This window comes from Neovison vison, chromosome 14 (assembly GCF_020171115.1).
Source record: "Neovison vison isolate M4711 chromosome 14, ASM_NN_V1, whole genome shotgun sequence".
Taxonomy (NCBI): Eukaryota; Metazoa; Chordata; class Mammalia; order Carnivora; family Mustelidae; genus Neogale; species Neogale vison.
Window position 1 is genome coordinate 30,259,749 of NC_058104.1, and position 13,838 is coordinate 30,273,586.

General features: G+C 47.6%; 1 protein-coding gene across 1 annotated transcript in view; it reads left to right on the forward strand.

The window, feature by feature from the left end:
* Window positions 1–13,838, forward strand: part of VPS35L (VPS35 endosomal protein sorting factor like) — a 120,368-nt gene that overhangs the window by 16,244 nt on the left and 90,286 nt on the right. The window contains exons 6-8 of the mRNA XM_044233738.1: window positions 1,269–1,345; window positions 4,868–4,996; window positions 13,050–13,134. Of these exons, the coding sequence (XP_044089673.1) occupies window positions 1,269–1,345; window positions 4,868–4,996; window positions 13,050–13,134 (291 nt within the window). The remainder of the gene's footprint in view (window positions 1–1,268; window positions 1,346–4,867; window positions 4,997–13,049; window positions 13,135–13,838) is intronic.

Below are 13,838 nucleotides of genomic sequence, written 5' to 3' on the forward strand. Positions count from 1 at the left end.
AGAGAAGGAACACAAGCAGGGGCAGTGAGAGAGGGAGAAGCAGGCTTCCCCCCAGGCAGGGAGCCCAGTGTGGGGCTCCCTCCCAGGACCCTGGGATCATGCCCCGAGCTGAAGGCAGACACTTAACAACTGAGCTACCCCAAATTCCGTGTTTTTCTTAAAGTCTGGTCCAAGGGCTAGTAGCATTGACATCATTTGGGAGTCATTAGAAATGCAGAGTCTCAGGCCCTGCTGTGGCTAATGTGGTGTATTCACACAGTGTAAAATAATAAACAGCAGGGCAACAGCTCTGTGTAACGACGTGGATGAATTTCTTCAAGTAGAGATAACGGTGACCAGGAAGCAAGACCATATCCGGGCTGGGTGGTGGGCACAGGGTTTTATAATTACCTGTTAAAATGTGCGTGTGTGCCCTTTCTGTATAATATTTCAAATTGAGAGGAACAGTAGAAACGAGGTTAAAAAAAAAAAACAAAACATTATTTGGAAACTTAAGTAGTCGTTTTTTAGTAATTAACGCACTGTGCTCTCGGCCTGTTCCCAGACAAATCTTTGAGTTAATACCAGATCGAAGAAGCCAGTGCCTACAAAGAATGAACTTGTGTTCCTGAGAGTGGGTTTGGAGGGCAGGGGCAGGGGGAGCTCAGATCTAGCACAGAAGCCCCTTTCAGATGGGGAAAGGTTTCTGCGATGAGGCCTGTTGGACAGACGAGCCAGCTGGACAGACAGCCTCATCCCGTGGCTGGCTCGCGGCCTGGAGGACCTTCCTTTGCCTCCGTCCGGCCACCCACGGATGGGATGGTGGGAATCGGCTGAAAGGTGATGGGAGGAGGCGGCCTTGGAAGCCCTGGTGCGGGGCAGACGTGCGGTGGTGGCTTTAGTGTCAGACCGTGACAGTCTGCACCGAGTCCGAGCCTGAGGGGGCCTTTTGTTGGTGGGAGACAACTGCATGATGGAGTTTGGGTGTCCTTCTCTGGTCTGCCTTTCTTTAGAAAACAGACGATTTGGGGAGAAGTTTATAAAGACCAAGTGGAGTGTGGGCCCATTTTGAGGCTGGCCTGCTGAACTCCAGGGGCAGCTTCTAGGCAAAAATGTTTCCAGTGGCACTTTGGTTCCATAAGGATGGTTTTCCAGATCTCGGAGTTGTCTGTAATGAAGTTGGTCCCTGGCCCCCTTATTCACGTTGAAGCTGAGAGTCAGAGGTGCCTTCCTTTGGGGTGCTGGGGACAGAGAAAGCCACCTGTGTGACGGGAATCCATTCCGTTCAGGCAAAGCCGGGACTGCCACGTCTGCGATGTCGGAGAAGGTTCGGACGAGGCTGGAGGAGCTGGATGACTTTGAGGAGGTGAGTGGGCGCGTCGTCGGCTGGGCTGAGCGCGGGCAGAGTCAGGGCTTCCGTTTCTCCTGCCAAGTGCGATGCATTTCAGGGGCCGCTCTGTGATGCGTTCCCACGCCGCACATTGTGCCCGTCCCCCGCAAGCCACCAGCTGACCCAGGGAAAGCGGCCAGCAGCCGTGCAGGGGGCTGAACGCGCAGGAGCTGCCTTGGGCTGGTTTTCCGAAGGCGTCTTCTCACTGTGCTGCCCGTGCAGACCGGGTCGTGCGGGGACAGGGTCTGCCTGGAAAAGTCAGCTGCAGCCACCTTCCCTGAGAAGCACCTCGCGCGGTGTAAAGATCACACCTTGTGCAGGGGTTGCACGGGGCTGTGCCTCTGGCTTGCTGTGCCTCCCACGAACCCGTCAGAAAACATGCTTTTGGAGAACACGACTCATTGTCCAACTCTTAAAAGTTGATGGATTTTACATACAAATCTAATTTTTTTTTTTTTTTAAATTCCACCTGATACCTGAGGGTTCACATTCCTGCATTTAACCAGGGCGCATGCCGTCCAGGTTCTGCAGTGCTTTCTGTCCCGGTTCACTCACGAGCACCCAGGCCTGGCCCCTGGAGGCGGGGGAGTTTGTGTCCCCTGGGATGGCCTTTAGACAGGTCGCCTAGCGTCCTGAGTAAGATACTCTGGAGCCAAACTGCCCGAGTTTGAATCTCGGCTCTACCGTTGGGCAGTTCAGGATTTGGGGCGAGGGGCTTAACCGCTCTGTGCCTCAGTTTGCTTATCTCTAAAATGGGGGACGCTGCCTAGTACCTGCCTCTTAGGGCTGTTCAAGGAATGAAATAAGTTAACGTGTACGAGGCGCTTGGACTAACACCCAGTGCGTGCTGGGCGCTCCTGCCCATTGCCGTGAGCACGGGCTGAACCTGAGTCCGGAGGCCTGAGGCGCGGTCCCCTTGGGCAGTCCCCTTCCCTTTACCCGCATCTGGAACAAAACACGAGCATGAAGAATATAGCTGTGGACCCAGTGGTGATGCTCTGAAACCCACAGAGGGCCGTGTGATGGCAAGGGCCGTCGCTCTGTGCTGCTGCTTGCCCCTCGGTTCAGCTCGGAGAGCAGAGCCCTCTGGTGCTCGGCAAAGTCTCTTAGTCCACCCTCTCATTGCCCAGTTTTGAATCCGGGGGGCCTGGGAGCCTCGGTCTGCATATCCTCAGCCAACCTGGAGGGTTGCAGGAGGGGACTTGCTGAGTGTTTGCATCGAAGCTCTTCAGTCCGAGTGTCACTTGAGCTGGCTTCAGCTGCAAATGGGGCGTCTGTTGAAGGGTGCGGGGCCGCTGCCTGAGCCGGAGGGCATGGTGGTCTGGAACGGGGAGTTAAAGAATCACCCAGATACCTAGCCAGCCGTCCTCGGCCTCTCTCGGTTCTCTGTAGCCTCCTGTCCCTGACTCTATACGTGTTGGTCTCCCTCTCCCCCTGGCCCTGCACCCCCTCCCCCCGATTGATTTTCTTGCTGCCCTCCGCTCACAGCCGCAGATGGCTGCCCCCTGGCTTCTAGGCGAGCGTCGCTTATGAGTCAGGGCAAGGCTGGATTATACGGTGCTAACAGGTGAGCCTCTGATACCCTAACACGGGCTTATTTCTTCCTCACATGACTCAGCCTGTGAGGTGACAAGTGCACCACCGTCTTGAGATGCCGCCGTCTCCACAGATGGCTTCCAGGGTCGTCACTGCCTTCTCACCCCCTCAGCCTGGAAGGACATGTGCCGCTGTGCGCACAGCCACTGGCCCAAATTAGTCACGTGGCTCTTCCTTCTGCACAGGGACAAGGAGGGCCCTATCTTGCAGTTCAGGGGGCCCGTTGGAATCAGTCCAAATTTCCTGAACCTTCTGCTTGTATTTCTTTAACAAAGAGGTCTTCCCTTTGGATTCTAGGGAACATTGATAGAAAAAAGATTTTTGGTTCGTGGTCTCTTGTGGGTTAATAGTTCCCTCAGTGCTGGGAGCTTTGTAAATAAATAACACCTTAACAATAGCCCGGGGTTAGTAAGCACGGCCACAGCCTGCTAGAGGCTGTGCTAAATCTTTACCTTCATTGTTTATTCTATTAGATGAGCTTGCTTTCCTTCTACCACAGCTTTTTGTTGTGTTCTGCTCTCTGTCCTGAAGGCACTTCCTCTGGTCTGGTTAACAGCCCCCACCCCCACTTTCCCCATTGTCCAGTAACACTTGTACACCCTTGCGTGTTAGTCTCCAGCATCCCTTCCTCCCGGAAACTGTTGTTTTTTTTTTTTTTAAGCTTTTTTTGTTTTACAGAGAGAATGAGAGCAAAAGCCGGGGCAGCTGCAGAGGGAGAGAGAGAAGCAAGCTCCCCACTGAGCAGGGAGCCTGATGCGGGACTCAGGGGATCTCGGGACCCTGAGATCATGACCTGAGCGGAAGGCAAATGCTTAACTAAGAAGGAGCCTCCCACGCGCCCCCAGGAAACCACTCTCGACTACCAGTCTAGAGTCCGTTCCTTTGTTACTGTATTTCTTCCATTCTGAGATAAACACTTTCCCCACATTTGAATATCCCTGAAATTGGGCTGTGTCTCTTAATTAGCGCATGTCTGTGATTGGCATGTTTTTTTTTCCTTAGTGGTACACAAAGAACTGTGTTTCCTCTAGGGGCACCTGGGTAGCTCAGTGGGTTAAAGCCTCTGCCTTCAGCTCGGGTCATGGTCTCAGGGTCCTGGGATCGAGCCCCACATCAGGCTCCCTGCTCAGCAGGAAGCCTGCTTCCCTCTCTCTCTCTGCCTGCCTCTCTGCCTACTTGTGATCTGTCTGTGAAATAAATAAGTAAAATCTTAAAAAAAAAAAAAAAAAAAAAAGAATTGTACTTCCTACAATGGGCACTTCTGATTAAGTGACATATGGTGTAGGTTTTCATAAAATTGTTTCTTCTGGAGCATGTATCTCTGTTTATAGTAATATCCATCTCATCTATACATGAAACTCCATTAGTGCAGAAGTAATGTCTTTTTGCTCTTTTTTTTTTTTTAAAGATTTTATTTATTTATTTGACAGAGAGAGATCACAAGTAGGCAGAGAGGCAGGCAGAGAGAGAGGAGGAAGCAGGCTCCCTACTGAGCAGAGAGCCCGATGCGGGACTCGATCCCAGGATCCTGAGATCATGACCTGAGCCGAAGGCAGCGGCTTAACCCACTGAGCCACCCAGGCGCCCTTTTTGCTCATCTTTGTGTCTTGGGCCTCCGGTGGCCCACACTGGGCACACAGTGGTTTCCAATGATTACCTGAGTCACTGAGCCGAGGGTTGACTTAGGTCTGACTTGCTCCTAGGTCAGTCTGAGTGACCGCCCTCTGCCTCTTTGCAGAAAACTTAACCTCTTCAGTCACAAGACGAAACTATCAGTCCTGGTTGGGGGTATGAGAAAAACTTAGAGACCGAAGCTCAGCCAGTACTCAGTATTGTTCGCAGAGTGGTGGCCAAGTGATGTTTTTCTTTATGTGCTGACACCTTCCTACTTTCTGCCCACAGGGATCCCAAAAGGAACTGTTGAATTTGACTCAACAGGATTATGTGAACCGCATTGAGGAGCTCAACCAGTCGCTGAAGGACGCCTGGGCCTCGGACCAGAAAGTGAAGGCCCTAAAAATAGTCATCCAGGTCAGGTCTAGTGATTTTTTTTTTTTTTTTTCCTTTCCCCAGAATTTCCTGTGTAAAACTCCTATATAGATAATTGAGGTTTTTCACAGGCCTGCCTTCAGGGTCTTACCCTACTTTTTTTCATCTGTTCCATTTTCACATACTTCCTTTGAAATGCCGTGATAATGAATCTGTGTTTTTATGAGATGACCATTTCCAGGGCCACCATGTATAGCTGCACAGGCTGTGTACTACACAATTCCAGGACCTTCAGCTTGAATTACAAAGTAAATTATTTCCCCTGGATTGTGCAGTTCCTTGGCCCTGATACATCTGCTGACACATTTATGATTTGTACAAACCAAAGACTGACCAACTGTCATGGGTTTCTTTGATCAGATTTCCTTTGTATTTTTGGGACTCATGGTTGTGTGTCCCTGGTATGTGCATTTTTGGCTCATATCCTGCATAATTACGTGATAAAACATATTGATGGTGTTAGAGAGGTACGTTTATTGAATCCTTTTTTTTTTTAAGATTTTATTTATTTATTTATTTATTTGACAGAGAGAAATCACAAGTAGATGGAGAGGCAGGCAGAGAGAGAGAGGGAAGCAGGCTCCCTGCTGAGCAGAGAGCCCGATGCGGGACTCGATCCCAGGACCCCGAGATCATGACCTGAGCTGAAGGCAGCGGCTTAACCCACTGAGCCACCCAGGCGCCCTGAATCCTTTTTTTTGACGTATTTGTTGATCCATGACAGCTCTTGGATCACAAGATCAAGTTCTGTAAGCAAAAGAGCTTATTCAGTTTCTTGACCCTTCAGGTCATTTTCTCTTGGCAAAGGATGCTCAGAAGTACACGGTAAAAGGACTCATGTGTGCATTACAATTTTCAGAGCAGAGTTCGGTTTCTGAACAGCCATTTCAGTTCAAAAGGACACTCCTGTCCTTGTTCAGCGTTCAGCATCGTGGCAACGTGACATTTGTTTTCTCCCCTGTTGATCTGGAGAGAGGGATAGAGCCTGGAAGTCTTGACACTGGGTGGTTGAAGTCTTTTAAGTTGACACTTTGGAGAGCAGGTGGAATTTTTTTTTTTTTTGGTGTTTAATGATAAAGGCAAACCTGAGCTCATTTCCCTTCGATCACTGTTGTTAGTTTATAAAGTAAATACTCCCAAAGAAGAGTCCTCTCATTTTTGGTCCACGTGATGGCGGTTGCTTGCTGAGTGGCTCAAGTAAGAAAATATTAAACTAACAAGCACTTCTTCAAAGTATTTTTATTGGCAACATCTCCCCATAAAGGGCTGGGGTGTAGAGAACTTGATGTCCAAGAGTTTTTAACATCTGGAGAAGATTTAATCCATGTCTTCTCAGAGAAGAGAACCATGGAAGTAAGTGTTTCATTAACTCCACATCTGGTTAAGAGTAACTATTTTACTTCCGATACTTGAAAGGCTGCTCCTTTAGCCAAAAAAGAGAATCCGGGGTTGGGGGGCAGCGTACGGAGACGTGAGCACAGTTCACTTTATTTGCTGTGTAGTAAGGTATTTGTTGTGTGGTGGTTTTATTGAAATGTATTTCAGTGATTTTTAGGAAGTTACTTAATTATTATACATTTCAGTTTTAAGGCATGTCCTTACCCTCTCCCCCAAATTCCCTCAAGTCTGTTTCCAGTCAGACCTTGACACTTCCAGCTCCAATAAACCACCGATCTGCTTTCTGACCACAGATTCACCTTCCCCGGAATTTCCTGGGATCATTCAGTATGTAATCTTTTGCCTCTGGATTCTTTAACTTGGCGTCATGTGTGTGAGGTCTGACCATGCTATAGTATCAATACTTTGTACCTTTTTACTGCTGAGTAGTATTCTGTTGTATAAAGAACCACATTTTACTTACGCATTAACAAGTTGCTGGCCACCGAGGTCATTTCCACTCTGGCTGTTTCAAATGATGCCACCGTGGACGTTTGTGTACGAGTCTTTGTGTTTGGACACATGCTTTCATTTCTCTTGGGTAGATTCCTAGGAATAAAGTCGTGAGTCCTGTGATAAGGGAACGTGTAACTTTCTGAGAAATGGCCGAACCATTCTGTGTTTGCATCCCCACCAGCCGGACGTGAGGGTTCTAGTTCCTCTGTATGTTTGCCAACACTTGCGTTACCGTCTGTCACTTCGAAGACAGTCACCCTAGTGGGTTTGAAGTGGTCTCTCACTGGTGGTTTTTTTTTTTTTTATTTTTTTATTTTTATTTATTCATTTGACAGAGACAGATCACAAGTAGGCAGAGAGACAGTCAGAGAGAGAGAGTGGAGGAAGCAGGCTCCCTGCTGAGCAGAGAGCCCGATGCGGGACTCGATCCCAGGACCCCGAGATCATGACCTGAGCCGAAGGCAGCGGCTTAACCCACTGAGCCACCCAGGCGCCCCCTCACTGGTGGTTTTAATTTGCATTCCGTGGGGATTGATGAGGTTAAGCTGCTTTTCATATGCTCATTGGCCATTTTTATATCTTTGTTAAATGAAAGATTTAATACGACTTGCCCATTTTTAAAACCACATTGTGTTCTTATGGAGTTGTAACAATTCTTTATCCTCAATAAAAGTTCCTTATCAAATAGCTGATCTACAAGGATTGTCTCCTAGTCTGTGGCTTGTCTTCGTTTTCATAATAGTGTCTTTTGAAGTGAACGAGTTTTTAGTTTTAGCGAAATCTGATTTATCAGTTTTCTCTCTTTTGGCTCATGCTTTTGGAGTTGTAGCTGATCACTCTGTGTAACCCAAGGTCCTGAGAGTTTTTTCTTTGTTTTCTTCTAGAACTTTTTTTTTTTTAAGGTTTTATTTCTAAGTAATCTCTACACCTAGCATGGGACTCAAACTCCCAGCCCCAAAATTGAGAGTCACAAGTTCTACCAACTGAGCCAGCCAGGCATCCCTCTTCTAGAAGTTTTATCATTTTAGCTCCTACATCTAGGTTTATGGTTCATTTCGAAGTGATTTTATGTCTAGTATAAGGGTCTAGATTTATCTGTTTCACATATGGATATCTGGTTGTTTCAGCAGTATTTGTTAAAAGACTGTCTTTTCCTTATTGAATTATTTTGGCACCTTTGTTAAAGTTATCTGACCATAAATGTAGGGGTTTATTTCTGAATTTTTTTTTTAAAGCTTTTACTTATTTATTTGACAGATCACAAGTAGGCAGAGAGGCAGGCAGAGAGAGCAGGGGAAGCAGGCTCCCCGCTGAGCAGAGAGCCCGATGTGGGGCTTGATCCCAGGACTCTGAGATCATGACCTGAGCCAGAGGCAGAGGCTTAACCTATTGAGCCACCCAGGTGCCCCTACTTCTGGACTCTTAAATTAATTCTGTGTATCTGTGTAAGTCTGTCCTCATGTAGTACCATGTTGTCTTGGTTACCATAGCTTTATGATAAGATTTTTTTTTTTAAGATTTATTTGAGAGAGAGGGCGCATACATGCCAGTACAGTGGGGAGGGGCAGAGGGAGACAGAGAGAATCATAAGAAGACTCCGTGCTGAGCACAGAGCCTGACACGAGACTCAGTCTCACCATGCAGAGATCAGGACCTGTGCCAAAACCAAGAGTGGGACCCTTAGCGGACTGCACCACACAGGTGCCCCTGTGGTAAATTTTGAAACTAATACTAAAAGCATTAGTCTTTTAACTTGATTCTTCCCCTTCCCCCCAAAATTATTTTGGTTATCCTGGGTCCTTTGCATTTCTATATGATTTTTTAGGATCAGCCTGTCAGTTTCTTCTACCCACTGGGGGATAGATTCTGATGGGAATTGTGTTGGCTTTGTAGGTCAGTTAGAGAGATTTGCCATCTTAACAGTAGTAAGTCTACTGATGCCTAAAATACCATTTTTTCTGTCCATGGACATCTGGTTTTTCCTTTTCTTCTTCCTTCATCGTTATGAACGATGTTACCATGGTCGCTCTTGGACGTGTCTGCTGGCCTGTCTGGAGAGGAGGGCCCATAGCTGCAAGTGGAATTGCTTGGGGGTCGGGTCTGTGCCTCTTGAGCTTGACCTAGCCATGCTGGATGGCTTCCCCATGCAGCTGTGCCTGTGCGCTCCCAGTAGCAGTGGGGCCGTGTGAGTCCGCTGCCCAGCATCCTCACAATGTTTAGTATGAGCAGACTTTCTGTTTTCATTTTTCCAGTTGAGGAGGTAATAACATCCTATCGTGTTGTGGTTTTTTTTTTTTTTTTTAAAGATTTTATTTATTTATTTGAGAGAGAGAGACAGTGAGAGAGAGCATGAGCGAGGAGAATGTCAGAGAGCGAAGCAGACTCCCCATGGAGCTGGGAGCCTGATGTGGGACTCGATCCCGGGACTCCAGGATCACGCCCTGAGCCGAAGGCAGTCGTCCAACCAACTGCGCCACCCAGGCGTCCCTCGTGTTGTGGTTTTAATTCGCAATTCCCTGATTGTAATAAGATTGAGCCTCTTTTCACGTGTTTATTGGCCATTGCGGTTTCCTTCTCTCGTGAAGGGGCTTTTGTTGATTCTTCTTGCTCGTTTTTTCCGTTAATGTTGTTTGTATTTTTTTAACTTATTTTTAGGATTTTTTTCCCCACGTAGTCTCAGTAGTAATTGTCTTCTGATTAGTCCGCTTGTTTGCTTCTCTCCATTCATCTTCATTTCTTAGTTCGTGGCTGTAAGTTATGTTTTACTCTATCCTTTTGTTTTGGCTACTTAAATAATATATATTATTCCCCGCAATATACATATACACATATATTAATATATTGAATTCACGGAACTGACTCGTGTCCTTGCAGAATGTTGCTAATTGGAAACAAATGGAAAACACCCTTTTAGTATTTTTCTAGCCGTGCTAACCAGTTCCATGGCAAGTGTTTCAGGCAGAGTATGTTTAGGAAGTGCCTGCCACCGTGCTTCTCCGCCTCGGCTGGACATCAGAATCCCTTGGGAGCTTTAAAAATGTCCTGTATCTGAGCTGCACCTCAGGCAAGCTTGATCAGAATCTCTGGGAGTGGGACCTAGGTGCTGTTATTTTTCAGAGTTCCCCAGATGCTTTCAGAGCTAAGAATACATGGGCTGTGGGATGCTCCGTTCATTCAGAGTATGCTACAGCCGGTGTGCCCCGGGTTCCCGTGCAGCTGTCACCTGCAGCCCTTACCAGAAATACAGCAGTAGGTTTGGCAGGGAGCCAGGGAATCTTTTTTTTTTTTTTTAAAGATTTTATTTATTTATTTGACAGAGAGAGATTACAAGTAGGCAGAGAGGCAGGCAGAGAGAGAGAGAGGAGGAAGCAGGCTCCCTGCCGAGCAGAGAGCCCGATGTGGGGCTCGATCCCAGGACCCTGAGATCATGACCTGAGCCGAAGGCAGTGGCCCAACCCACTGAGCCACCCGGACTTGACATCCATTGTGGAGCCGAGCACAGGGCTTGAACTCACAGCCCTGAGATCCAGAGTCGGACACTTGACCGACTAAGCCATCCAGGTGCCCCGAGCATCTGTAATTTTAACACGCACCCTAAGAAGCCTGATTTTTATTTAGGAAACGACACCAAAGCTTTAAAAACCTTGCATCTTCAGGGCGCCTGGGTGGCTCATTTGATTAGGTGACTGCCTTCCTCTCAGGTCATGAACCCGGGGTCCTGGGATCGAGTCCCGGAGCCTGCTTCTCCCTCTCCTTCTGCCCCTCCCCCTGCTTGTACTCTTCCTCTCTCTCCATCAAATAAATAAATTTAAAAAAAAAAAAAAAACTTGCATCTTCAAAGTAGTGGTTTAAAGGGGAACTTCAATTTAGGGCATGATTAGGACCTTAACCGTTGATTTAAAAAATTCTGCTTCCTGTTCTCTTGTGTAAAATGTATGTTCTGTGATACCAGCTTGGGAGAAAAATCAGCACACAGATGTTGGGAAGCCCCAGCTGTGTTTAATTTGAAACCTGTTTGATTTCTGTCTTCTCACCTCACCACTGTCCCTCTCTGAGGGACTCGGGGTAGGAACTCACGAGATGTCACATCCCTAGGAACCGAGGGCTGTGTATTGTAAACAGTCTCTAGGATTCCGAGTTGTTTGCTTTTTCCAAGCCCTGCAATCTCATGGGGCAGTTGTTTAAGTTGGAGCTCACATAAAGGGCATATGAAGAACACAAAGCAAGGCATTCGGAAATGGATTTCTACGAGTGTCCAAATGCCACATTCGGCGTCAATACCGTTGTTTTAACAGCTTATATCTCCCCTCCGCCGCCCCCACCCCGCCGTAACATTTGGGCTGTAAGAGGATGTTTCACAAATCAGAAGAGTTGTTTGCTTTAGGCCATAATACTAAGGAGAAACTCCGTGAATTTAACAATTTAGAAATTGGGTCACCATTGCAAACTGAAAACCCGTATCAGCCTCCCTCTTGATGTGATGGGCGTTATTTCCATTCTCCGCATGCTGGAAACGCGTATACCGGAGTCTTTTCTAAATGTTCAGGTATCTTTTGTTTTTAAGTGACATCTTTGTATCTAAAGGTCAAACACTGAAATGATAAAATATGGCAAGTTATTTAGTTCCTTGCGCTGACTTTTGTGTTCATAAAGACTTCAGGGCGTTAAGTTTTGTTCTCCAAAGAAGAAACAGGATTTTTGTTTCTGGTTATAACAGCTCACTTAGGGGCGCCTGGGTGGCTCAGTGGGTTAAAGCCTCTGCCTTCGGCTCAGGTCACGATCCCAGCGTCATGGGATCGAGCCCCACGTTGGGCGCTGTGCTCAGCGGGGAGCCTGTTTCCCTTCCTCTCTCTCTGCCTACTTGTGATCTCTCTCTCTCTCTCTCTCTCTCTGTGTTAAATAAATAAATAAAATCTTTAAAAAAAATCTGAAAAATCGGAACATGTCACTGGCCCCTTGGCGTGAGTGATACAGGCGTAGGGATCGAACGATTCCCTGCGAAGCCAGGATGTTCCCAGTGTTGTGTATCCTAGTTGGAGAGAAACATGAGCTCTTTGACGCTTTTCGTGTTTCAATTTAGAGGGAAATTTGAAAGTGAGGATAAATAGTAGATACTATCGGAATTGTGATGTTGTTTTAGGGTGACAGATGGTGGGCATAGCATAATGTAGAGTTGCCTAATGCTTTGTTGTACACATGAAACTAATATTGTGTGTCCACTACACTTCAATTTAAAAAAATAGATGCTCGTTTAAGAAACCCTGGAGATATATGTATGGGTCCTTTCTTTCTTTCTTTCTTTCTTTTTAAGATTTTGTTTATTTATTTGACAGAGAGAGATCACAAGTAGGCAGAGAGGCAGGCAGAGAGGTGGGGGGAAGCAGGCTTCCCAGTGAGCTGAGAGCCCGATGCAGGGCTCGATCCTAGGACCCCAAGATCATGACCTGAGCTGAAGGCAGAGGCCTTAACCCACTGAGCCACCCAGGTGCCCCTTTTACTTATTTATTTTTTAAAAGATTTTCTTTATTTGACAGACCGAGATCACAAGTAGGCAGAGAGGCAGGCAGAGAGAGAGGGGGAAGCAGGCTTCCCACCGAGCAGAGAGCCCGATGTGGGGCTCGATCCCAGGACCCTGGGATCATGACCTGAGCCGAAGGCAGAGGCTTTAACCCACTGAGCCAGCCAGGTACCCCTGTATGGGTCATTTCATAGAAAAGAATGTTGAACAGCCAAGATCATCCTGAGATAAACCAGAGGAAGCCTTGCTGAAAAGCACTTGGAAATAAGTCGGGGTCATCTGTGAGAACACTGGTGGGTGAGGTGTCCTTGACCTCCCGTGGTGACTTTGCTGACCCTCATTCGGTGTATAAGCAAAGATCCTTCTGGATAAGGTTCTTCAGTCCTGTGACTTTCTAAGAGGGAGTTGGTGGAGTCTTTCATAAGAGGCTCTGTAGTCTGTAGTCTGGCCCCCCTTCTTGTCAAGGGGACAGTGGTTTTGCTTCTGATTACATCTCCAGTGTCTGGCATGGGACTTGGCACATGGCAAACACCTGCGCACGTTTATAGAAATTAATTTTCCAGGCCTGGAGCATTACGGCCAAGTCAGACACGACAGAGTGAATTTCCTTTTCTCTTTTTTCAGTGTTCAAAGCTTCTTTCGGATACGAGCGTTATTCAGTTCTACCCAAGCAAATTTGTCCTCATCACCGACATACTCGATACATTTGGTAAGTACTAGTCCTGTTCACCTTCCAATCTAGGAAGGAGGTTTCTTTGTTTGTTGGCTGGTTTGTTTTGCCAGCAGCTGGGTGATAGCATTGTTGTAATTTCTAGGGGTGTAAGTAGTTGGGTGAAACAGAGGGAGACCGGACCACCGCCCCGCCCCGTCCCCGCTCATTGACAAGGAGGCTGTTTTTGAGAGAATCTTAAATGACGTCTTCTCTGACTTTCTGAGAGGCCAGTGAAGTCAGCGAGTGAAGTGTGGGGGAGTGTGGGGAGCACACTTCCGGTCTAAACCAGCTCCCATCCATTGACCTGTCATCGTGCCTGGAACTCTCTTTGTCAGAACCGAACTTGGCTTCTCTTCCCGGCACCCCCAGTGGGTTTCTGTCCCCAGGAATGGCAGCACCGGGTGTGCCCTGTGCCCAAGCTGGCAATCTGAGGGTCTACTCCCCTACGCCCCACGTCCAGTCCATTGCCGGGTTCCTCAGTCTCCTGGGTCTCCCTCCCCTTTGTCCGTTTTTATCTGTCTTCACTGAACACCTTAGTCCAAGTCACAGCCCTCTCCTGCCTGGACTGACTTCAATAGCTCTCGTGAGGCTTCCTGTCCCATCATGGCCGCCCCTTGTCGCATGTTCCCCATCCTCAGGAAGAATGATCTAGACTAATGAGAATAACCTGGGGTCCCTTTGGAGACACAGGAGGACTTTGT